Consider the following 25186-nt stretch of genomic DNA (forward strand, 5'->3'; position numbering starts at 1 on the left):
GTTAGAGACACGTGTGCTTCTTTCTTCGTATTTTATATTGAGCTAATTTGATTGTTTTAACTAAAAAAAAAATAATCTGTTCAGTAGTAGCAGCTTTCAGTACATACAAAAATGACTGCTTATTCATTCTGGTCATATGAAGACATTGAGTTTAAGGCACAGTTGTCATCTAAATCAAGCAACTGCCCCCAAACTTGATTATTAAAATTATTTTTTCTTTAAAAAAAATACCACAGTACTTTTCATTGCCACAAGATGGCCACACATATTAATGCATTTCATTTTATGCCTATAATTCTTGTGCTTTTTTTTTTTCTCTTTTTTATCTTGCTCTGCAAACTATGATGATGAAATTGCTACCCAACCTAGAAAAAAAGAAATTGCTCTTGAAGTCTTGCTGTTTACATTAATTTTCCTACTGAATTTTGGTTTTTCTATTATATTGAAAGGACTGTTTCTAAAGCTTATCCTATGACTGTTCAGTACTTTTCATAAACTAACAATCCCCCTAAAAAAACCTGTACCAAAGAATTTTCAAAAAACCATGGGACAGCATATGTGTCTATCACATTTGGGACTGATAACTTTATCCAATATTGAGCTTAAATGGTCACATTATATACCTTTGTGGAGTAAACAAAGCATCTACAACAAAGCTGTTTTATGAAACAACAAATAATAATAAAGACATAAGCAGGCCAGTCAATGTCAAGTCAAACTGGTACAAAGAATGGACGAACCACCATGCAAACACTGAGAATCTGAAGTATATTCTACACCAGCTTTATTGAGTTATTTTTCGCATAGTGCACTGCTGAGTACGCACAGCTTTGATCAGAGTGAATGCAAGCCAGCCATGAGCAACTCTGAGATACATAACCCATTACATGTGTAATCCATCTCTGCATTAATAGTAAACATTTTGTCACAGGTAGATTGAATTACAAGATAAATAAAAACCTACATTATGAAAAAAATACTGTACATGCATTGGAGCACAGCCATAAGGGGACACACAGATGGTCAGATCAAACTCCCAACTCCTATCAGCCACACACGGTCTCTGCAGCCTCGTTTTTGTAAAAAGGCACAATTTCAGTCAAAAATGCTCTGCAGAGACCCTTCCTTGCCTCCCAGCTGTCCTTGTTTGCCACAAGGTGGTGGGGACCAGCCAGGGACAGGAGGGACGCAGGGACACAGCCAGGACACAGCCACACTGCCTGGAGCACTGCGACCCACATGGAACGGCGGTTCCAGCCACAGGGTAAGGCTCATTAAAGCCCAAACCCCAAAACTGGTGCCCTACTCCTGACTGTGTTATAGTATATATGGTGTCATTGTATACATGGTGTTGCTGTGGTGTGATTTCCTCCTACATTAATAAACGTTAATAGTCAGGGTGAGGGTTTTTTCCTCCCCTTTGAGGAAAAAAACCAATGAACTATTTAAAGCAGCGCACCTGAAATGCACAGGATAAGAACCCTGTGTCTTGGACTAGGTGACTTTTGCCAATTCCCAGCCATGCAAGACACTGAATGCAGATATTTGCCTGTGACAGAGGATGCAAATAAAACCATAACTCACAGAGATCACTGCAGGAACCCAGCTGGAGGGATGAGCAATGTTACACAGAGCCTTCTGTTTGCCTCCCACACACAGTAGAGATTTCAATTTCCATTATCTCTGATAATACTTTCAGAAAAGTATTGTACAAGGGTTTTGGCCTCCGGGAACTGCAATTTTTATTGATAGGCTACTCCCCCTACAGAGACACTGCTTCCAGCTTCTGTAAACCATTCTTCAGCATTAATAATAAGTCTTTTAAGAGCTGCCCATTTATTCCAGTACTGAAAACTACTATTATGACAGTGCTCTGAATAAAAAATCCTTTTACAGACTTTTACTCCTACTTTTTATTTAAAATTGTTGACAATCAAAGTAGAACTTTGCGGAAGCACAAAGCAAAAATGAACAGGCCTGATGCCTGCTATCAAAGTAGAGCTTTGAAGTACCTAGGAGAACTCTAGATACTCACTTCAACAATTCTAGCTAATAGCAAAAACAGAGGGGGGAAAGATGAAAGCATAAAGTACAATAAAAATGCAGACTATTTTCAGCTATGTTAACCACTAATATAAAGACAATATAGATTAAAGACAAGGAGCTATAACAAAGGCACAATTTTAACTAGTAAAAATTTTTAAAAATTGCAAATTATGAAGAAAAAGTGCACATTTACACAGAAAATTCCCTGCAGTTGCCTTGCTTGGTCATAGTGATGCTTTCTTTAGCCAAGTTGTTGAAAGTATGAGCTGCAGTGCAGATAAAATGCATTGCTATATGCTTTGGCCTTGTGGTCCACATGTGGTGCATGGACTAGACAAGAAGACAAGCAAAAGGAGTGGATGTGCAGGTGCAATCTGCTTCAACACTTTGGAAACCCCCTAGTGAGCTCCACAAAGGAGTACTTGGTGGCTGCTTCTAGGCCACAAGAAACGGTAAGACACCTTTGTCAGTTCTACAGCAGCTACAATTTTCTATTTTACAAGGAACACCAGTCACTATTTTGAAACCTTATTCTGATCCTAGGCAATTAGAGGTGTAAGAAAGTCAGCTTGCTGATCTTCAGTGTGACCCCCAGATGCACATGCTGCCTCTTCTTGTTCACACCTCCCAACAACTACCAGCCCTGGTGATGTCTATCTTTTCTGTCCTTTTACCCTGAGCTGACTTATATCGCAGTGTTACCCACAGTCCAGAGGGTTAGAACAAAGGGGAAACAACAGATCCCAGTGAAGAGGGAGTGAGAAAGAAAAGAGGTACATCATATGTACCTTTTGTGTATGTACCATATGTACATTTTATGTACAACATAAAATGTAGGTACGCAGAGAGTTTATCTCATGGCCCTGTAAAAACAGAAATAACTATTAAGCCTGCATTAGATCAAAAGGAAACAGACACACAATGATGCATACTCCAGAGAAATTAGTTTTCCAGTGGCCACATTTAAAGATAAAAAGGGAAAAAGAAGTCACATGAAGTGATGTAGATGATGAATGTGGAGTGCCTGACTATGACATAAGTCAACCAAGAATATAAATCTATTTCAGCATAATATTAGTGGAGTTAATTATGGTACTCACAATACCTTAATACATTACTTAAATGTGAACCCTATCCTTCCTGCCAAAAGAGCTTTGGGGACTGCTCTCTGGGTGCTCCTTTGGGGATAAGCAGCCAACTGAATATTTTTAAAGGCTTTTGTGGATAATTTAGAAAGTATAACATTTTATGCTCCCATCACTTATCCTTAGTTTGATACACAATGCTACTTACATTCTAAAACTACCGTAAATAAGGTTAAGATTGTTCAGAAAAAATAAATTACTCACATCCTTTTGCCTGCCTATTGCATCATTTCTGTAACTGAGCAAATATATAAACTGTTGCCTAGTACATGTAAAAAAAACCTTCCCAAAACATTCTACCACCCAGACGCTTCCACTGATCACAGTCACAAACCCTAGCCAGAAGAGTCAGTGGCATTACATTTGCTAAAAATGACTGATGGTGTCATGCTCCCATTTCGTAGCTAGACATCTGTTCAAGCAAAGCCCCATCACATTTCTCTCAGAAAGGTCAGCAGATCTCATGTTACTGGTTTAAAGATCTCTTCGTGATGTGCTGGATTTTTTTTAATTATGCGCACACAGTTTCCTATGTATCTTCATGCAGATATGGTACTCAGAACTGCAGCAGCGACAAGAGAACACCATGATGTGGTGGATCGGAAGGACTGCACCCACATAAACCTAGAGTTAGTAATTATAGAGCTTCTAAACCCTCTTGATTTCCCAACTGTAACCACACACATTTGAAGCCTGTGCACTATGTAATTTTCAGGGTAACTTAGAATGCAGTAATCAAGGTGGAAGAACCGAAAGTTACATTCCCAAAGATATGTAAATCAAAATACAGGTAATATGGCTACTTGGTAGTTTTTAAAAAGGTAATATATAGAACTTACAAAATGGTGCAGCTGTAAGGGATCTGGATATCAAAGGACAAACAGGCAACCAGAAGTTCATCATGAAACTTATTCAAATTAAATCCAGCATGTAAACTATTAGCAAATCCCAATCAAGCAGGTCTACCTTTTCAGAGCTTTCATAGGTTTCTGCTGTAAGAAAGAAGTCATCACAGTGCAGAAGGGATACAGTTTAATATATAATATAATGTATATAATGATACAGTTTTTCTCTGAAGCAAACATTTTATACCTGAAGAGCTATACAAAAAAAGTAGGTTTTGAAATTTTTCTTCTAAATTATTAAGGTACAGACATAAGGGATTTAAAATAGTATTCAGACTAAAAAGGTTTGTGTAATTTATTTTTTTTTGACATAGAAATTTCAGGAGGATGTAGACTGAAAATGAAAATAAACACCCCTTTCTATTTCCAAAATACAAAATAGTGTTAAAAGGAAATTTTACAGTTAAGTATATTAAAGTACCAATGGCAAAACCTCTAAAATCTACTATTGAACTGTGGTGGAACACAATGTGATATTGATTAGCCTTACAGACACACAGTGTAACACATTTGTGAATGTTATGTGCACTATGTGGAAAGACAGAATGACCAGCACCACTAAGCTAACAGCACAGCATCCTAATGACCCATGTGGCTAATTTTAAAGGTGACTATGTAGAACTGGGCTCTATCCTGTGCCACTTTTGGATCCTATGCAATCATTAAGTATACTAAAATAATTGTATTTGTGTCATGTGGCCATGACCAAGTCAACAAGACCTACCATTTAAATGAATCACTGGGATACCATGTGAAATTGTCCTTGCATCAAAGACTTCCACAAAAGAAAAAGCAAAATCAGGAAGCATCTACAAATGTACTCCATTCTTAAGACTTCAGGGAGAATTTTCATCTACAACCTTTTTGCTCCAAATAGTACAAGTTTTTTCTAACAGAAATCTCTTCAGCTTGTAGAAATCCACATGCACCCTATTTCCCATTGCTAATCCACAGGTGCTGCACAGATTTAGGCTCACTAACATGTGGTATTGTGGCTAACATCCTTTAACTGATCACATTTGACTATCCCTTCAATGTTGAGACTTTGGCACCCTTGGAATCTCTAAGGTACAGAGACAGATGTTGTTTTTAAATTGAAGCTGGAGAATGTAGTTATCAGCCTTAAAGAGTAGCTAACATTTCCCAACCCAAAAATCTCCTTTAATTATCATACATCCAGTAGTTCAAATACACTGTTTATAAGAACTAAATGAATTGTGTTAATACTGTGTAACATTGTTTCTCAAACTCTTACAGTGTTTTCTTCCCAGCCTCTTCTGAGATTCCAAGTTTGTACTTTTTTTTTATTAACAGTGGATCAGTCCAATTTGCTGTTCCTGTTTTGGATTTTTTTCAAGGGAAGGTGTGGAATAAAAAAACCTGAAAAATATCTTATTTCACAGCTTTTCCCCTTTTATTTCCTGACCAAGATGATTTTTTGGTAATATTACTGTACAAGAAATATGTTTAAACCATCAACATTTGATGAGGCTGGATGTGCCTTTCTCAATAGACTGCAGACTGGTGGGGCCATGTGAGAAGATAAGCAACCTTTCATCCCTGACTCTATATACTCCTTACATAGAGTGTTAAACTAAAGCCATAATTATATTTTCTTCTCTGCAACTGACATGGGAACATTTTACCACTGGCGTCCTGCTAAACAATATCAATCCAATAAATTAAGGTAGTTGTTTTGCTTATATTACTAGTTGAGAACAAAGTTTTCTGAAAATGAAAGCAAGCTTATTCTTATAAAAATACACTGAAGCATTCCACAAAGAGATAGGTGAATTCATCTTGTCCAACAGACTGTTTAAATGAAAAAAAGACCCATTACTGACAGGATTTTATTTTGGAGGGTAGGTTTCATCTCTTCTATTCAGGTATAATACATCAGTCATCTTATGAAGTCTGAATAAGGAACTCCATACTATTTTTAAAACTGACCAAACATGAACTGGTTAATTCCAGATTTTTTTTGAAGGTGATTCCAGTATTCCTCAATACAGCAGACAGTATTAAATGATGTCACTTTTTGCTGAATGTCCTGCTAAGACAAACAAAATATACTCCAGCTAAATTGGGGCATTTCATTGTTGAGCTCCTCTCAGCAGACTCTAGTGAGCAGATTGGTAGTCCAGCTCTCACAGGAAACCCTTCCTCTGACCTGTCCCACTCAGCTCTCCTGAGGAGAACACCAGCTACTACTGCACTTTGGGGTCAAAGCATGATCTGACAGTCAAGTGCCATTAGTACAAATTCATGACATAGTCATTAAGATGTTTTTAAATGTGTCTTTGCATGAAAATGGAGTGTTTCAGTGCCATGTAAATACTTTTAACTGATTTGCCTTCTGTTTAGCAAAGACTATAATGCTATTTACTGTGTGCTGCTGTCATTTTACCAAGATGATCGAAAGGCTGGCATCTTTCAGGTCACGTTCCCATTTATAACTGTTACAAACACAAAAGAGATATTTTTGTTCAGAAAAGTAAACAACAAGACCATAAAGTTCCATTTGCAGAACTTTAAACAAATCTGCCCAGCTGTTAGAAGCAATTATTTTGAATTATTTTTCTCTTGCAAAGACAACTCTTCTAGTGGTTTTTAACAAAATCAATTGATTTTCTTCCTTCACAGACTCCACATTCTTCAGCTGAGATATTCCTAGCTCAAGGCCTTTCAAAGCCAAACAGCTAGGAAAGATGGGCTTAATATTCCCTGAAGTGCAAAACAGCTGCACAAAAAAAAAACAAAAAAAGAAGGAAAACTGTATTTTCAAGTGCCAAAGATTGTTTCTTTTTAAATTACTTTCTGTGTTACCTAACAAGATGACTTTAACTTTTTTCTGTGAACAACTTAATTTTGACTCTTTTTCATGGGTTTTAATGTATTTTGTACACGTATGTTATAACTTACTACTCTGATGCATTACTGGAGAGTTCCTAAAGCCATGTGTTTCCACCACTTCAGGACCGATATTCACAGTGAGTGAGTTCAGTGTCTTTTGTACATTTTTGACTCTCATTAGATTCCTCACAAATAGTCAGTTTTCAAAAAAAAAAAAAAAAAAGAATTATAGAATTATACTGTCTTTCACCAAAACTGTAGTGGACCTGATGATAAAGAACTACTGAGGGAAAATCTCTCCTTATGCTAAATTGTTTTCAATTCTCTACCTGTGGCCATGCATTTCCTCATTGTTCTTCATCTATTACTACCCATGATCATGTGCCAAAACAGAAGATATGAGTGGGTTCCTGCTCTTCACAAGTCTTTGCTTTTTGGCTAGCCTTACTAAGAAGTATTTGTGCATCTGTTCCTTTGCTTATTTTTCATTTTCATTCTCAGTATGACTAACAGAGTATTGACCAATGCCACATATTTAAGTATGATGTAACAATGTTCATGAAACACACTTGTGACACAATATTACATATTTTCTGAAGTAGGACATGAACTTGAGAGGAGAGAGGATGTAAAAAGTATTTGCATCTGAGAAGGGCCTACAAGGAGAGCAGTGCACTGAAACCAATCAGGGATCAAAGCTCATTCTGCACCTTTCAAAAAAATACTACTGCTCTCCTTTTTTTGAATGCATACAAGCCGAAGTTTTGATTCAGTGTGCTCTAAAAATTACACCCTTATCTGTTCATTTACATTAAAATTTCTTCCTTTGCAATTGTAAGATTAATTGCTCCTGTGCAGGTCCCATAGCTCCTCCTTCTATTTCTTCTTGTTTAACTTGGACCAAAATATTCTGACCTCCACCAAACCTCATTAGCACTTCTTTAGCAATGTTCTCCAGTTATAGCCTATTTGTTATGACCAAGACAAAACTGCAAATTAATTTCAGAAAAAAAAATTGGAACCTTTTGATTAAACTACTTTCTCAAACCTTTTTGCTCAATAGCAAAGACACAAAAGGATGAGGGATGAGCATCAGGGTCAGTTAATTTAATGGTAGCGTCAAAAATGAGAAATGGGCACAGCAGGCTCTGTTATGTTTTTCCAGGTTACTGCTTTAGAAAAGCTCATCTTTTTTCTTCCAAAACTAAAACTCCCAACTTTGACAGAAAAAGAGGTCTTAGAGTCTTAGGCCTTCTGTTCAGTTGTCAAAGCTTGCTGCAAGCCTTTATAGAGAAAGAATTGTGAATAAAATAAATTAGGTACTATTACAAAGCTGAAAACTTTTTTTAAGGGGTCACATATTTCCATTTTTCTTTATTGAAAAATAAACAATTGAACAAAGTGGAGACCTCACCAAACACTTTTTAAAGAGTAGCAATTAACGCTTTGGTGGTTATCAGTAATGAGTCAACATTTCCTTAAGAAAAAATGCTACCTGCAACTACAATTAATTGTAATCTATGTCATATATATATAGGGCACAACCCAGATATCCCTGCAAACGGAAATGTGTAGGTGACCCCACCCCTGCAGAGACCCAATTGCTCCTGGGGATCCATTCACCCACACTCATCCAGTTAGGGAGCTGTGCTTGAATGTGCTGCTCTACAACAGACAAGAACAATACAGAACTATCTCCTGTATTTCATCTCACAACACACTGACAAACATGCTGGAAAAGCATCCACATAAATGTTCAGATTTAAATTTAACTAGAATAAATCAAACCCAAAGCCATAATGAAATGCCCAGTTCTGATCCCTGTAGTTGCTTAACTTTTAGATTTGCCTCTGTATTTTGGCATTGTGTTCACTAACTTCTAAAAAAAGCACCTATTTCTACATACATGACAAATACTCTTTTTACAACATCAAATATTTCATTTACACCGTTTTAGAGCCAACGTTTTGATTAGCAACAAGACTACGGAAAAACCATGTGGACTTTAAGAAATCTAGATTATAAACTCTGTCACAGCCAAACATCAGTAACATCTACTTTTCAAATACCTATTTTAAAAACTATTTGGTTAAATTTAATTAAGGCATTTATTTCAGAGGAATGTGCTGGATCGTATTTGATAAAACAGTATTTTTAAAATTGTTACCAAGTTTTGTATCCGACTGTTGGTTTTATCAGCTAATTCAAATAAAAGCTGAACTACAGAAAGACAGGTATACCTCAAAGGGACACAGTGCCCATGTCTCAAAGAAATGAGATAGTGTTCTGTCAGTAGCATGGCTCCAACTAAACTATTTCCATGTATGACATATTGAGGCTTTGAAAGAAAAAGTGACCAGGTAGAAACCACACAGTATTTTCTTTCTTTCAGCTTCAGTTTAAGAAGTACCTCAGAGCCGTTTCATTTACCCTCTATCAGACATTAAGACTCACACTTCCCTCCTGAGAAGGTTAGCATTAGAGGCAGAGCCCTCAAGAAGCAGAAGATTGGTTACAATGCAGAGAAAACTGATCTCAGGCTGAGCACTCAGGAGCACACACAGATTAATTACATGAAGCCTCAGCCATTGCTGCACTGCACGGGAGGGCCAGCACAAGCAAGGTACAGTACCTGTCATCTTGTCCCAGATCCTCACTGTCTGGCATTTCAGATGTAAAAAAGAATTCTCTGTCTCTCTCTACCAATCTAGATAATCCAGGCAACGATCTTCTAGTCTGTTTTATGTTTTAGGAGCCACCAGCCAGGCACCTGTGCTGCTCACTGCCAGGAAGAATGCTCCTTGCTCAGAGAGCAGATGTTTACAAGACATCCTAAGTGCTGCTGGTCTTGAATGAAGTTCAGAGCGGTCGGCTTTGATTGGCCGTGGCTATAAATAAACAAGTCGTGACTCACCTCACACACTATGACAGGGTGTTTAGTAGCAAGCACAGTCAACAGCCAAAGTTTGTTTTCCTTCTGGTCATGTGAGGCAGAATCACCACCCACTTACTACTTTTATTTTTCTCTTTCTACTGAAAATCTTCTTCAATATCTCCCATTTCTCTCAGGTGTAAGCAGCAACCAAAATGATGTGAAGCTAAATCACTCTAATAAAAGTTAAAGACTTAAAAATATGATAGCAAAGAGATTACTGTTAAAACTATAAACTATTAACTACAAAAAAAATTATAAACTATAAACTATTAAATTATCCTTTTTTTCCTCCCTGCAAAGCATCAGTCAAAAGCTGACAGAAGAAGCCAAATTATTCTCCAATGTCTAAATTCACAGATTAAAAAAATCAAAAAGAACTTAGTAATTCTTTTAAATAAGGAACAGGAAGACAAGTTTCCCATAATGATTAATTGCATTGCTTTTAAATTCTGATTCCAAGCTCGTCTGCCACAACTATCTTAGATAGGAACACCAGAACACTGTCCTGAAAGAATCCTCAAAAACTACAGTATGATGGCAGGAGGAGGCTTTCTGCCAAAATACTTTGATTGCTTCCATGAAGGTGAATTGAATATGGATTTCCTCCTATGGCTTTTCCTCCTATTGCTGCATGCATGACAAGGATTCTGCCACATCAGCTACACCAGCTCTGTGTCTATTAATTTTCAACACCCCCGCAACCTTATCTGTGGAGCTCTGTCACACAGTCCAAGACTCCAAGGATCCCGTATGTCTGTCGTTCAGCACGTGGCTCAGCACTGCTCCTTCATGCAGCTTCCTTCCTTCATTGAACAGGTTGACCTGTTGTTCTTAATATATTTTCAAATATATATTTTCAAATCCATATTACATTCAGAGATCTTCACATAAGAAATCTCTTTTTCTAGGAAGGAACCCAGCAAGATTTACACCTGCCTGTCCTTCATGAGATGGTAAGAATTGTCCTGGGGCTGTCACATGTTAAAAATAAATGAAAAAAATATATAAGCAAAGCTGGAAGAAAGATATGCCCTATATCTTTGATTTGCTAAGCTATATATGGTGCATTGTGAGTAATACATAATTTCTGGAAAACTGCTTAACTTTTAGAATGGTGAAGAATTCTACCCTTTCTTCTTTTTTTCATATAAATTTCTTCAAAAGGACTAGTAAGATCTAAAAAAAACCAGGAGTAAAGTCCTCTGACAAAACCGTGCAATTCAATATATAAATAAGCATTAATAAATATCCTGTCTACAAATGAGACTTTCCATGGCCACTGATATCTGTATATTCCAATGTAATCTTTCCTTTCCCCTTTTTCTTCTGATAGTAATAGATGAAATAATTATGAGTTGAATTTCTTCAAGCTTACCCTGAAACAACAGAGCTGCTAAATTCAAAAATCTTAATTAATGAAAACGATTCTGTGTAACAGTTTCACCTTCAGATCAAAGTTGTGATGTCTTCTAATTAGGAAATGAACCAAAAGAAATAACTGAAATCTGCCAACACGTAGGAGCATCATTCAGAATTTAAGTGCAGCATCAAAAATGAAAGGAAACAAAACAGAACTCATTATGCAAACTGGGCTGCTTTAGTTTCCATGCACTGCAATATACTCTTACACAACCACATACATTTCCTATGTCAAATGCTTTTTTACAAAATATTCCATTTTAATGCATTTGATGGTCACACTCAGAAGCTGAAAAGCTTTCAGTATTATGTATATCCCTGTATTTCAGCCTTGGAACTTGATGTACTCCAAACTCTTCAAGTGCAGCTTTGGACTGTTCATTTCTTGGTCACACTCTGTACAGAGCTTATTGCTACAGCAGAAAAACTGTTTACTTTTACAATTCCTTACAACTCTTCCCAGCCCTCACCGAGGCAAGGAGTATAATATCACCTTATTTACTTATTCATAAGGAAGACCTGAAAAGATTAGGTTCAAAACTGTCTGCTAAATGAGTACCTATCTAAAATGTCAAGGACCTGTTAGCTTGGAATTAGAACATTTATAAAACACTTCAATATTCAAAGACCAGTTTCTACTGGTATCACTGCTCATCACTTTTGAAAATCATACTTGAAAACAGCATGAGTGCATAATTAGTGGAACTGCAATCACACTGAAGTATTTTGCTTGGTATCATAAAGAAGACTATCTAGAAAAATCATCTCATTTTTCTTATCTAAATTCTTCTGTACTCAAGGGAATTATAATTTGCATTGGCCCATCTGGAGGTTTCCTGCAGATCAGGTTCCAGATTACTTCACATGAGATGGAATGACCTCTCCAAGAACACTTTGGTGGAACAGCAGCAGGTAAACAGAAATACTGTGCTGAATCAGGCCCAAGGGCTTTGGCATCTTCTGCAGTATCCAAAAAGGAACAGCCAAGGAAAAAAAACCCAAACATTGCTGCCTTCTACAGATAGTCTTCCAGACTCCACCTTGTGGAGATTTAGCCAGCTGTGATGTCTATTTTTTAGCTCTGAGTGGATTTCCATCCTATGATAACACCTATAACATCTTGCGACAAGGGCATCTGCAGCTTAACTGCATACTGTTTGGGAACAAAAAACCAGCCAAACCCCACCCAATATTCTTTGCTGTAGCCATTTCAACTGGTTTCCAAGAAGTTTTATACTGGAACAGTCAGATGACAGTTAACTCTCTTTAGCTTTTCACAGTGACTTATTGTTTTTGCAGACCATTATAATTTGGGGTTTTTTTGATAGGACTGCAAAATTGAAAGATGAAGCTGTTTAGAACCATTTCTTATCATTGCTAAAAATCAGTTTAAAACTTTTCCAATATTGAAAACTCAAAGTGACTAAAAATGACAGAATGAAGAAGGAAAGTCTTTTCCTACCCATGTTATTTTTCAAGGAGATTCTTATTGCCTTGCTTAGTTGCAGATAAGCTCTGCACTGGACTTGAGTCACTCTTCTCTGTCCTTCTAAGTTCCTTCTTGCCACTTTTGAGGCCTCAACTCACATGAATAATCCATGCTTCTCTGTGCAACTTCTTTGTCTGAGCTGCTACATTCCAGTTTCACTATGTCTCTCTCACTTCTTGCAGAATTTTCTGAAATTTTTCCTCCCCTCAACTCTGTCGGTTCTTCAACAGAAAGAACCCCTTCTACCTTAGAGTGAACTCCTCTCCTTGTGTTACTACTTCTGAAAGGAAAATGGAAGCCCTTGGTTCTGTAATCAAGAGGAAGAAGATTCTATCTACAATGTCATCCTCTTGGTCAGCTCATTCATCTTTAAAAGCCCTATTTTGCTCACCTATTTCATACATGTAAGCTCTTGCATGCCCTCAAACATCCTCACTATTTTTTGCAAATTTTTCTTGTTTTTACCATGACCAATTTAAGTCAGGAGAGACCAGAAATAAAATTATTTTCAGTGAGAGTATGCAATTATTTATACATTTTGACCTCTTTTCTAAGTTGTTCGTCATGCTGTCATTACCACATTTTTATACAGAGCTTTCCAGAGTACCTGATGTTCTTTATGTTATTTGGGTAACTTCAAGAATAAATTATACTTACTTCTGCTTCTCTCCACTATCCTGTTTTCAACTAAGCTGACCTCTCCTAGACCTTTCTGAAAACCTCCTTGAGAGCTGTTGAGTAACAGCTCTTTACTGTCAGGTATGAAGACACCCCAAAAGATGTGCTGGTCTGCACATATTTCAGCAATTTGAAGGCCATGACAAATTTTCCCATATTTTCAACCAATATTTGCTAAAGTTTCCTGTACCGATTCTTTCTATGTAAAGCTGACTTCAAACTGCAAATACTTATTACATCTATTTAACTTCAAGGTCTCTCCATACACTGTTAGACATACAGAGGAGGCTGATTTTAAAAGAGAGCAAACCTTTCATACAAGTGTAAATGAAAAATCCTCAAAGTGGACCTGCTGAACACGCTCAGTTCTTTGCTGGGGTATTATACTTGGCGTAACCACAAGCAGTAAGCAGTGTGCTAAAAAAGATGAAGACACTTAGTACACACAAAACATAGTCTGGTATTTAGCTGTATGAAGGTTTAGGATTGGAAAAAAAATAAAAAGAAAAAAAAATCTTTCAACAGTCGAAGACTAATAAAGCAAAGGAAAAAAGTGCTCAAGAAAATTTTTCTTTCTTCATAGAATTCTGCATGTCATGCAGGAGTCTTATTTGTACCTGGATGAAATAATTAATTGTTAAACATTTTTAAGATGACAAGCTGCATTTTCAGGAAAAAACACCCCAAACAAACAGCATTCCGTTTTGACAAAAAAAAAAAAAAAAACAGTAGTGCAACATCCAAAAAGCTACACAAGATACCACATGCAAGAAATATTCACTGGGCAGAACAAAGCATATGAGTATGTATTTTCAGAGAGTCATAAAAAATTGAGTATGAAAGCAGACTGACTATCAACAGATACCAAAACCTGATTTGTATCAGCAACAATGAACTGTCATTATGAGGTTTTAGTGTTTCTCACAAAGCCCGCATAATAATGCTCCCTGGTGCATGACAGTATTTCCAAGTTTCAAACACAAGCAGAAAGAGGAGTTAAAGGAAATAAGAGACACTTCAACTGCAGTTTTAAAAGCCGATTATTACATTTTAGTCACATGAAGATAGCAAATCTTGTTCTTCACAAATATGACAGATCATGCTGGATTTTTGTGACAAACAGAGAGGAGCTGGAGACAGGAAGGTAGATCTTACCACTAAGGGTGAAAAATCTCAACTGCTCTGTGACTTTTTGGCCATGGAATCTTGTTAAAGAGCTATAAAAGAAACAAACCTTTGGAGGCAAAAAAAAAAAAAAAGACTAAACAAAAACCACAAACCCTCTTAGGAATGATCTCAACCATTTCTAAAGATAACTGAATACATTTTTCAAAATTTTCAAGTAACCTTTTACATATTGTTTCATTAAATGATTTATTATACCACATTTCTACAAAGATACTAGTTCGTCTCTTAATCTGTAATTCAGTTAAATCACATGAAAATCATTAAAATGCATTTTTTTTCCTAGGCATACATGCTACTCAAGATTCTGAAACCTGCTCATCTTCCTGTCTCTTGCTTTGTAGCACTCTGAATCTGTTTCTTCTCAGCAGTTGTTTTCTTTTCCTACTGACAAAAAGATTAACTATGTGAAAAGCAGACCATACAGCAAGATACTCAGACCACATACTGAGAGCACCTATGTCTAAAAGATGTTGCTGGTATGCTCACAGTTTGCTTAGATTACTTCACCATTACCATTCAGTGCTGCAATCATCCTATGAAAATGAGGATAGGAGCCAGTTCATACAAAATGAACAATCGAATCATATAATTTCTTCTTAGGTGCAGCGTAAGAAAATCTATCCAGAGAAGGATTACTGCAATTGCAATCCAAAATTAGATCCAAGTCCAGGTCACTAGTTCTGAATTAAACCTTAGAAGCTTAAGGATGAATAACTGCAGGACTTCAAGTACATTATAATGTAAGAACAGCACACAGTTATATATCATTCATAATTTTCACTGACAACAACCCTATCTTCCAACCCAGCACAAAGAGCTGAAGTTTTGATTAATACTCAGAATTGTTAGACAAATGTTTTCATAGTAAGTATGATTAATTTTGATTCCTTAAGCTCCACAGCCCTTTTCAATGCCTGTATAATGGAAGTGAGACAGATGACTAAATGACTGCAAATTTATCAACTGACTAACATCAACTTATCTATTTCTTTGCTTATTTTGTGACAACAGATGAACTTTCCACTGTTTACATGTCCAATGCTAAAATTACAAACATATTCTCTCCCTTTAAAAAGAGCTTTTTTTCATTAGAATTGTCTTTCTTCAGTCTCAGTGAGGAAGCTTATAAAACTGTGAAGCTGCAGCAAAAGAAAAGATTAAATTGTCACTAACATGACTCAATTTCAAGGCTTTATTTTCATATGATGGAGAAACTGGTAATCTGTGCTTATATCTGTGTGCTACTTTCCAACTCTAACACTTGTAACAGCAAGTTAGCAATTCTGATATACTGTAAGAAAAACAGTAACATGTACATTTATATAAGCAAAGCTTAAAATATTTAAAAACTAAAGTCAGGGAGAAAATGTCAGAATGCATGCACTTTAGAAGGCACTTATTTGTGTACACTGATCAATCGGCTGGTTTAAAAAAAATACAGGAACCTGTCACCACAGTTCATATTACATTTTGACCTCACATGCTAGCCCTACCAGCTCGAGAGAAAGCAGATATAAACTTCTTAAATTCTAACACCAAAACTTAAAGAAAATAGTTCTATATAGTATCACTTGTGACAACATAGAAGGGTAAGATAGGTAATAATGAGAAGCAGCAGTTGTAAGAAATACATTATATACAGCAACAGTGTATTTCACACAATGGCAATTCATACACATACACAATTAGAAGCTGGGTAAAATGGTTGATTCTGAATGCACTGATTAAAACAGCCAAATTTATCCTGAAGTGACTGGATAAACCAATTTCTTCAGAGTTCCCTAAAGTGAATACTTTTCAAACCTAACCATTCTGCTCTTCTAATATCCAGTCCTCTGTGAAACATCTGCAAATTTAAAGCAATGGGAGGCCAATGTAACACCACACAGCTGCACAGAAAAGGCAAAGGGACGGCCAAGACTGCAAGAGAGAACTCAGCGCTCTCCTGCAACCACACCTACCCCCAAAAACTACAGTCAAATGGCACCTGGGCTAGTAGAAGTCAAGAAGGTTCAGACAAGGGATTATGATCAATGAGGACCTGCAGCTTAACCCATTTGTCAGCAAGGGCACCTGCTGAGTTGTGACTGAGTTGTGAGGAATCCCCCGAGCTGGCCAGGCGAGCGCTGCCAGAGCACTCGGCCAGAAGGGCAGAGCACCCGATAACCTTCACCCTGCCTGGAGAGGACGACAGGACGCATGACAATTCGCTGAGGGGCTGAGGAACTGCTGGGAAGACAAAACTAACTTCACTTAGCTAGGCTTTTGTCCCAGAGACAAATTTGCCATTCCCTACTCCTTTACTATTAATTTTTGTTTAAATTCAGTGCATTTCATAAGATCGTTTAGAACACAGGTATGGACCACTTGTATCGTACAGCATGACAGCCGCTCCTGTCATCACTACAGCTTCCTTTTCCCTCATTTTTAAATGGACATCAAAAGATGTATAAAGAATCCTTTTTATTAAGCTGTATGAAATACATTTTTAAAGCACAATTTGCTGCTAGGAGACTGAAAAATAAAGCTTTCAATTTAGAAGTTACTTATATATAAATTCTTATGTATCTATATAAATCTGTAAAACACACAATATTTTATTACAGTTTTTTCTGTTTCCTTTAGAATCTTGAATAAAGATCATTGAACCCATATCCCTGAATGTTCCTATAAATGTTCCTATAAAGAGGAGAAGTAGGAGGGTGGGAAAAAATCCTCCTTACTCAGACTTTTACTTTAATTCAGAGAGGTGTTTTTTCATATTAAAAAACCCCAACAAACAACAACAAAAAACTCAAACAAACAAACAAACAAACCAAAACAACCACCCTCCTAAATCCAAAATAAAATAAACCCACAAAAAAACCCAAAAACAACCCAACCCCCCAAATAATTTATTTGGGAAACATTCAGAGCACTTTAAATACATAATTTTTCAACTGCTTTTAAAGTAACCTGCAGTGCTTTTCACCTCCTTTCAGTGACTAAGAAAGCCCCAAAAGACTAATTTCTATCTGCTAAAATTATTCATTACCAAAAAAAAAGCCTCTTCAGTATGTTTTGCGTTTGATTACTGATTGGAGAAATAAGTATTTTCCAAGTACATCTGCAAGAATTTTGAGCAAAGTATTCGAAACTTTAACAAAAAAATTCTACCTATGTGTTGTTTTCAGAAACTTCTATTTCTGTGTATCATATTGAGTTTCTAGCTGAATTCCCACACTTTGAGACTTCAGTTATAACAAAAAATATCTGATTCAGCTAACCAGTTAAGAAAGAAGTTGTCAAAGGTGCGCATTCTAAGAAAGTGGTCTGCTCATGGCAAACACAATGGAGACAGCTTGTTCTTGCACAGCTCTGACATGAGAACTTCATACAATAATTTTTCAGACACATCTCGGTGTTCTACGGCAAGCTTCATGTGTTTAGAACAGTATGTTTTTAAAGATCAGACGTGCAAACCTCAGATATTGTTGCTCTGATTAATTATATTACTCTGATCTCATGCCTAAAGGCATAAAAGTGTGATGTTAAGGTACACACTGACCTTACAACTCCCTTGGAATGTGGTGGTAGCAACAAACACTCCATCTAAAATTGAGCAACAGCTATCTCACGTGCCCTTCTCAGATTTCTGAGAGTTTAACATTTATATACAATTTACATAAAAATGCAGATATAAATAGCTATATTTATTTCAGTCTCACTTAACTGAATAAAATATCAATGCTTGTATTACCAGGACCAGCTAGACTGAGTCTGCTGAAGCCCATCTAGCCCTGTGCCCTGTCTTTAACGCTTGCCAAAACCAAATACCTGGGAATACCTAAGCAACAGAATAAAAATATGGCAAAATACATAATGATAGCTCCATAAACTACAACAGAGCTTTCAACAATTGGGGACTTTCAAAGTCAGAGATGGTGATTTTTTATTTAAAAGCCTCCAATTAAGTTTCTTTAAAAAAAATGTTGTGAAATTTAAAGTCCATCTATACTTCTAATATTCGAAACATTCATGTATAAAGGATTTCTGAAACTTATTACATATTTTTATTTTTTCTCAGCTCTCTGCCTGCTATTTTGATGCCTCCTCATTCCAAAAGTGTGAGAGAGAAGGTATGTCCTGTGTGGTATTTTGAGAGATCTCTATTGTATTTCTCTTTAATTATTCATTTTCTCTTTTCAAAAATCCTACCTCATTTACTTGTTCTTTATAAGGAAATAGTTCTGTGTATTTGGTTTACCTTGTTTCTGTGCTCTGGATTATTTTTTTTCTCCTCTACTGTTTTCTGGAAGATAGTAGATCAGTCCCACACAGAATATTCAGGATTTGGACATACAATAGATTTACGAGAGTGGCATGTGACTGTAATCACTTTTTCCCTGCATGTCTTTTTTACCGATACTGAACAGCTCTAATCTAGATTTAATCTGTTGTTCCATGCTGGTTTTGTGAGACCATATCCATTCTTAGTCATGAGTGGTTACAGTCATCTTCAGACACTATTATTTTATATGGGAATTTAGTACTGGTATTTCTGCATAACTTCACAGTTACCTACACTGAATTTCAGATGCTGTTTTACTGAGAAAGAATCCTGTAAGGATTTTCTGAAATTCTTCATAGGTGGCCCTTGTCTTAATTTTCTTGAATAATTTGGTACCTGGCCATCCCACTACCCACTGCCTTTTCAAATCTCTTATGAATACATTTGCCAGAATTGTTCCAGCACAAATAGCAGATATTTTTTTATTCACTGTGAGATTCTCTTAACCATTACCTCTCACTCTGAACTAACCTACAGTAACCTCAATGGCCACAACTACATCAGTGATCTATTAATCATACTACTAATCCAGGCACTTGTTAAAAAAAGGCTGAACTTCTGGAAGAGGAGCTAGGGAAAATCTAAGCTGGGGAAAGGAAATGTGTGTCATATGGTGCAGTGGCCATAAAATAGAGATTGACTTGGGAGAACATGGTTTTGCACTACAGCAGATATTTATCTCTGAAATTTTTAATTAAACCCGTCACCTTAATATGTCAGATCATCTGTATTCACTGAGTGTGGAAACTTGCAGAACATGCAGAATGTGAGCATATGTTACTTTCTGCTTCCCGTAGTGTAAAAATAAAATACTTATAGCTGTCTAGAATTTATCTTCCAAGTTATTTAGACTCTAAAACATTTGGAATATTAATTAAAAAATATTTAAATGATTAAATATATTTTACTAAGTAAACATGCAACATCTCTTCTGTCAATAAGAAATAAGAGAAGAAAAGGAGACTTGGAAGGCATACCATGAAGTTTGGTTCAAAACAGCTGAGCTGTTTTACTCAACTGTGTGCTGAAACACCTAAAAGAATATAATATGTTATTCTGCTGATAGGCTCACATGCTTCAACAGAACTGTGCCAGGACATTCCTTACTAAATTAGTGACTAATCAGATGCTGGGCTGGGAAGCACACCCTCACATGTTACAACCACCCAGCCGTCTGCAGCATTAAAAAAAAAAAAAATCAAAAAAACCCCGACTACAACTATATGTTCTTGTGTCCCCTATAAATAATTTCCGTCATGCGTTTTGTAATCTAATGCTTGCATTTGGCAAACCAGATGCAATTAAAGGTCAAAACCTGACTACTATAGAAAGAACCTGACTACTCTACTTCTTCTGATCTTTTGACTATCACCTTTCAAAATATTCTAAGCAAGGATGTCCTCTTCTCTCCATGTCAATAACTAGTATATATTTCTAAACAGTTTGTTTCATTGATCACAAATGTTTCTTGCCTCTTTTATCAAGTTCTCAAATTAATCAAAATTGATTGCTTCTTTTTCTTACTTATTACCCTCATATTTCCATTATCCTTTAAAAATTGTTTAGAATTTGAAAACTTGACAGAAATTAACTCAATAGGCTGTTGGGAGACAGCCAATATATTAAACCTATTCTTTTGTTGTTTGTGCAAAACAAACCCTACTCTTCCCAAAAAAATAAATAGCAAAAGCAGCATTTCTGCCTACAGGAAACAGTTAATATAGGCCAATATTAAAAGAGGATAAAAGCTACTTGTATTTGCAGGAGAAAAACATCTTCTTCACACGTTTAGCATAAGCCATTCCATTTGATTTTCATGCAGTCTTCAGTGATAATATAAAAATACAGAATATGGTTAAGCTTGCTACCCATTTTTACGGAGTTTTTAATCAATCATCATTAGACTTACATTTAAGAAAAGCCATTCCAAAATGAAACAGTCCAATTTTCTTCTTAATCCTAAAAGGAGTATCTCTATTTAAGGTAACACTGGGGGCTCCCTGAATGCTATAGTTTATAAATACCCTTTAAGATGACAAGTCAAATGACCTCAGGATTGCCAGTTATCTCTCACAGTTGTTCAACTGTTAAAATGGAAAGTGGTAAGAATAGAATAAAAACACCGATGGCAAAAAAATATTACATGTGCAATGGAACAAACATGGCACACAGGACATGACCATTTTAACATTACCCTTTTTGCTTAAATTTACTCTACCCTTTGAAAAGGTCAGCTTTGTGAACTTCTCTCCTGATGAGCAATTTGAGGTCTGTCATTCCATTCACACTCTTACACTCACCAAAAATGCAGTCATTCTTTACTTATCATGTGTCTGGTACTTGCCGCAACAATATTCTGCTAATTTAGGCACTAATTTGATGTAGCCCATCTAATTCTGTAATATGTACATTTTAGAATACATAAAAAATGTGGAAAATAGCAACATTACATTTTCAAGCAAAACAAATCTCTGAGGCAGGCAAACATATCCAGCAGCTCTGTGGCAATTAGACAGGCTGCTTCCACAAGACTAGGCAATAATTACATTTATTTTATGGTGTAAACTACAAATGGTTAGAAAAAGGATTTCAGGTGTATGTCACGCTTCTGGCCTCTTTAGCAAGGCCTGGTACCTTGGTACTCTAAGAAAAGTCCCATTGCCTGTTAACCAATTCAAACTTACAACAACGTGCAGCTAAGGTCTGACTGTCTAGACATCTTACTACATCTGCCTAAGCTCTTTGGAGTGTCTGAACTAGAAGAGATAGACTTTTCCCAGTTTATTCTGTCTACAAAGCCTTGGAATACAGTATCTCCACTTGAAAATAAGGAATTCAAGATTGCAGTCCAGTCAGTAGTGTCAGCTCTGCTGTATTGATATGAAGCTACTTCTTGCATAGTCACAACTACAAATTGCAAGACACATGGATTCGAACCAAAAATAAGAAAATCACAGAATACAGAGTACTTGTTAAAAATCTTTTTGGATTAGGGATAAATATTCAGGGTGAGACCTGACAGAAGCAGTGACCAGTTGTTCTGTTCAAAATGATGTGACTGAATCCAAGTCATGTCCTTTCCCTGTTTGAGCCGGCTGGGAAGGCTGTTGCCACCCTTCAGAGGCAGTTCTTGTAACTTGAACCTAGTAAGTTCAACATATGAGTTTTTGGCTGACATTTTGTAAGACTATGTCCAAACCTCTTGGATCCTTCAAATGGAAGAATCTTTATTTAAGATATGAGGGGTCTTTGTCACTTTCTACCACATACACTTGATTCCAAGTTTCACTTTCTTATTGACAAAGTACCTGTCAATCACATCCCTGGACAGGTTTTCCTGTAATGCTGTTTAGGCTGGCAGCCAAATTAAGTGTGTATCCTTCTACACCCTGCTGCTGAAGCATTCTATTTATAATAACAATTTGTAAATAGAAACAAGTAAAAATACCCAAACCAAACAAAAACAAAACCCAAAGCAAAGTATTTATACTGAAAATGCAGTAATATTCAGAATTGACAACAATATCTAAGTGTGCCTGCCAGTACTGACAATTTCCAAGCAGCATTGAAAGGAAAATAGGGAAGGAGAAACAGATGCTATGGTTAGCATGAAAAAGCTGACCTGCTAAAGAACAGCCAGAAAACAATGTTTCACTAGATTCATGTGGTAACCAGATATTGCCCTATTAATTAATTTGATACTCTCTGTGGGGATGTTGCACTCCACAACAAGATTAATTGCTTGCTTCACAAGGGGTCTCTGAAAACAGAAAAAGTAATTGGAGATGGATGGTACCAGCACAATTCCTCTGCAATTTTTCAGATAGATTTTCTCTACAGAGATGTTCACAGGCTTAAGTCAACCCATGAAGATGGGACAGGCAAGTATTTTAAGAGAAGCTGGTAGTTTTCATTGTATGGCCAAAGTGTGGCTCACATCTCAGAAGAGAGTATGGTTTGTTTTCCCTGTAATTAAGCTTTAGCTCAGTTAGTAAAAAAATACTGGTGTCAATATTGCTGTATAAGTAAGAAATATGAAAGTATTAAAAAGTGAAGGGCACCTCCAAACTCCCTTGCTGAAAGCTGGGAAAACTTGGCAAACAGCAGGCGGCCACATTGTACAAATCTGCAAATTCAAATGCAGCACCTACCATACTTGCTCTTGTCTAAGATGGAAGAGTAGATCTGAGCATCCCTTACTGACAATGTGCAAAGCTGAGAAAGGGACGAGTGCCATGGGAGAGGTTCAGAGCAACACTAACTGTTTTACCGATTTTCTCCTTGTGAATCCCTGGTTCATTTCTCCACTCACCTCCCTCTGTACAATTTTCTGTATTTGCTTTATAACTTTCCTTTCAACTCCATCAGCTTTAAGAAGTTAAAGTGCTAGAAAAAAGCTGAACTAAAACAAAAACCCAAATACCTTCAATTTTAAGTATCTTCTACATAATGTTTGGTTAGTGCTGTGATCAAAATAAGCATTCTACCATTACAATAAACACAGTGACAAAAAAAAAAAAAAAAAGAAAAGACATGAGAAAGCTGAGATGATGGCAGGCAGCAGTGGAGAGATTGCATTTTTTCCCCAGTGATGACAATACGGGTGGCACATGACATGCCAGTGAGCATGTCAGAACTGGGTCAGCTCAGAATTAGCAGCTCTTAGGTTGTTCACAACGGGCAAATCCACCTTCCAGTGCTCACAGGCTCACAGATACTTTTAACAGAACTGCATTTCAGACAAAGTAGACCAGAAGCAAAACTCTCACAAATAACTAAACAGTGACTGCAGCTCCATACTTCAAAATATCAAACATGGAATGGAGCTGGCTTTACTAAATGTTGAAAATTGCTGAAGAAAAAATGCATTATCTTTAAACAAAAAATGACAAAGGCTGTATATCCATCCTCCCATCACCACAGACTATATTTTCCAACTCAGTACAGCATTTAATTTTTTACCAATGTGTAACAAAGGAAATTAATTACTGAGCCATTTTGGCACAGAATGCAGCACACCCTGTAGTTTGCACAGACTGCACTTATGTCATGTATTTATTTCACATATTTAATCATGGAGGCATTGACTTAACTTGAATAAAGTATTAAAAAAATTTAAAAATAAGTATTTCAAACTTAGTTTATTTAAGTATAGTAAATATACACATCTCACAGTGCCCAGATGAACTTTTTTTTCCAGCATGGACGCAAACTAGTAAAATCACAGAATCATTTACGTTGGAAAAGGCTTTCAGGATCCTCCAGTCCAACCACAATGCTAAGTATAACGATCTTTTGAAGCCTCCACATGAAATTGGCTTGAGCTCTTTTGTGAAATTAATCCTTCTGGCTAAAGAAATGAATAATATTTGTTTATCCCTGAGAAGATACAAACAGAATACTGCTCCCCCCAAAAAAGCTTTCAAGCAATATGCTTAGAAATTATAACTGAAATCACTTGACTGTGAGATTATCAAGACCAAAAAACAGCTGTCAAATCAGACTACGTGATGTGTTCTTTTGAATCTTAAAATGGTAATTAAATATTTTTATAAGAACACTGTTGTTATCAGAACAGAAGAAAAAAATTTCTCAGAGGTACAAACAGCCGTCTTCCGTATGATTCCTTAGTATCTCAGTACTGCAACCCCAAAATAAACAATATGGAATGGTTTCAGAGCTCTCTAAATAGAACTAAAAATTTAACATAATTCTGAATACTTTTGATTACAGCTAGCAAGTGGAGTAGAAGAACAGACAGGATTGTGGGACAAATAAGTAGAGGAGTACATTTCTCTAGGAATTACAGTTTATGAAGTAAAGCTAGGAAAAAAAAAAGGCTATCCAAGCAATTTTAGATCAGCTGCTCTCACTTGGATATTATAAAGATACTGAGCAAGTTAGTAACAAAGCTAAGAAGCTGTTAAAGCAGTCAAGGATTATTTAGTATCCAAAAAAGTAAAAGTAAGGCACATTTCTTTTTAAAAAGTACACAGCTTGTTGTGAAGAAAAGTTGAAAGCATACATCTCAACTACTACAATGTTTTTAAAATTCTGCTATATGACACTTAAAAGCAAACTGCAAAAATACAGCATATATACAATCCCAATAACTTCACATTTAATTGAAAAGCTATACGAAAGGGCAAGGGCAGGGGCAAGGGCAGGGTATTAGAAGTGCCTTGTTATAGGAGACTG

At 36.4% G+C, this 25186-nt stretch overlaps 1 protein-coding gene across 4 annotated transcripts in view; it reads right to left on the reverse strand.

Moving 5' to 3' along the window:
- The window catches only part of RETREG1 (reticulophagy regulator 1), a 66029-nt gene that overhangs the window by 13754 nt on the left and 27089 nt on the right, over window positions 1-25186 (reverse strand). Inside the window, exon 1 of one of the 4 annotated variants that reach the window (XM_023922135.2) lies at window positions 9582-9803. The exons of the other annotated variants lie outside the window; for them this stretch is intronic. Coding sequence (XP_023777903.2) covers window positions 9582-9616 — 35 coding nt within the window. The 5' untranslated portion in view covers window positions 9617-9803. Of the gene's footprint in view, window positions 1-9581; window positions 9804-25186 lie in introns of those variants that run through there. 4 annotated transcript variants of the gene reach the window in all.

Source organism: Cyanistes caeruleus, chromosome 1, assembly GCF_971803275.1.
Source record: "Cyanistes caeruleus chromosome 1, bCyaCae1.hap1.1, whole genome shotgun sequence".
In the NCBI taxonomy this organism is placed as follows: domain Eukaryota; kingdom Metazoa; phylum Chordata; class Aves; order Passeriformes; family Paridae; genus Cyanistes; species Cyanistes caeruleus.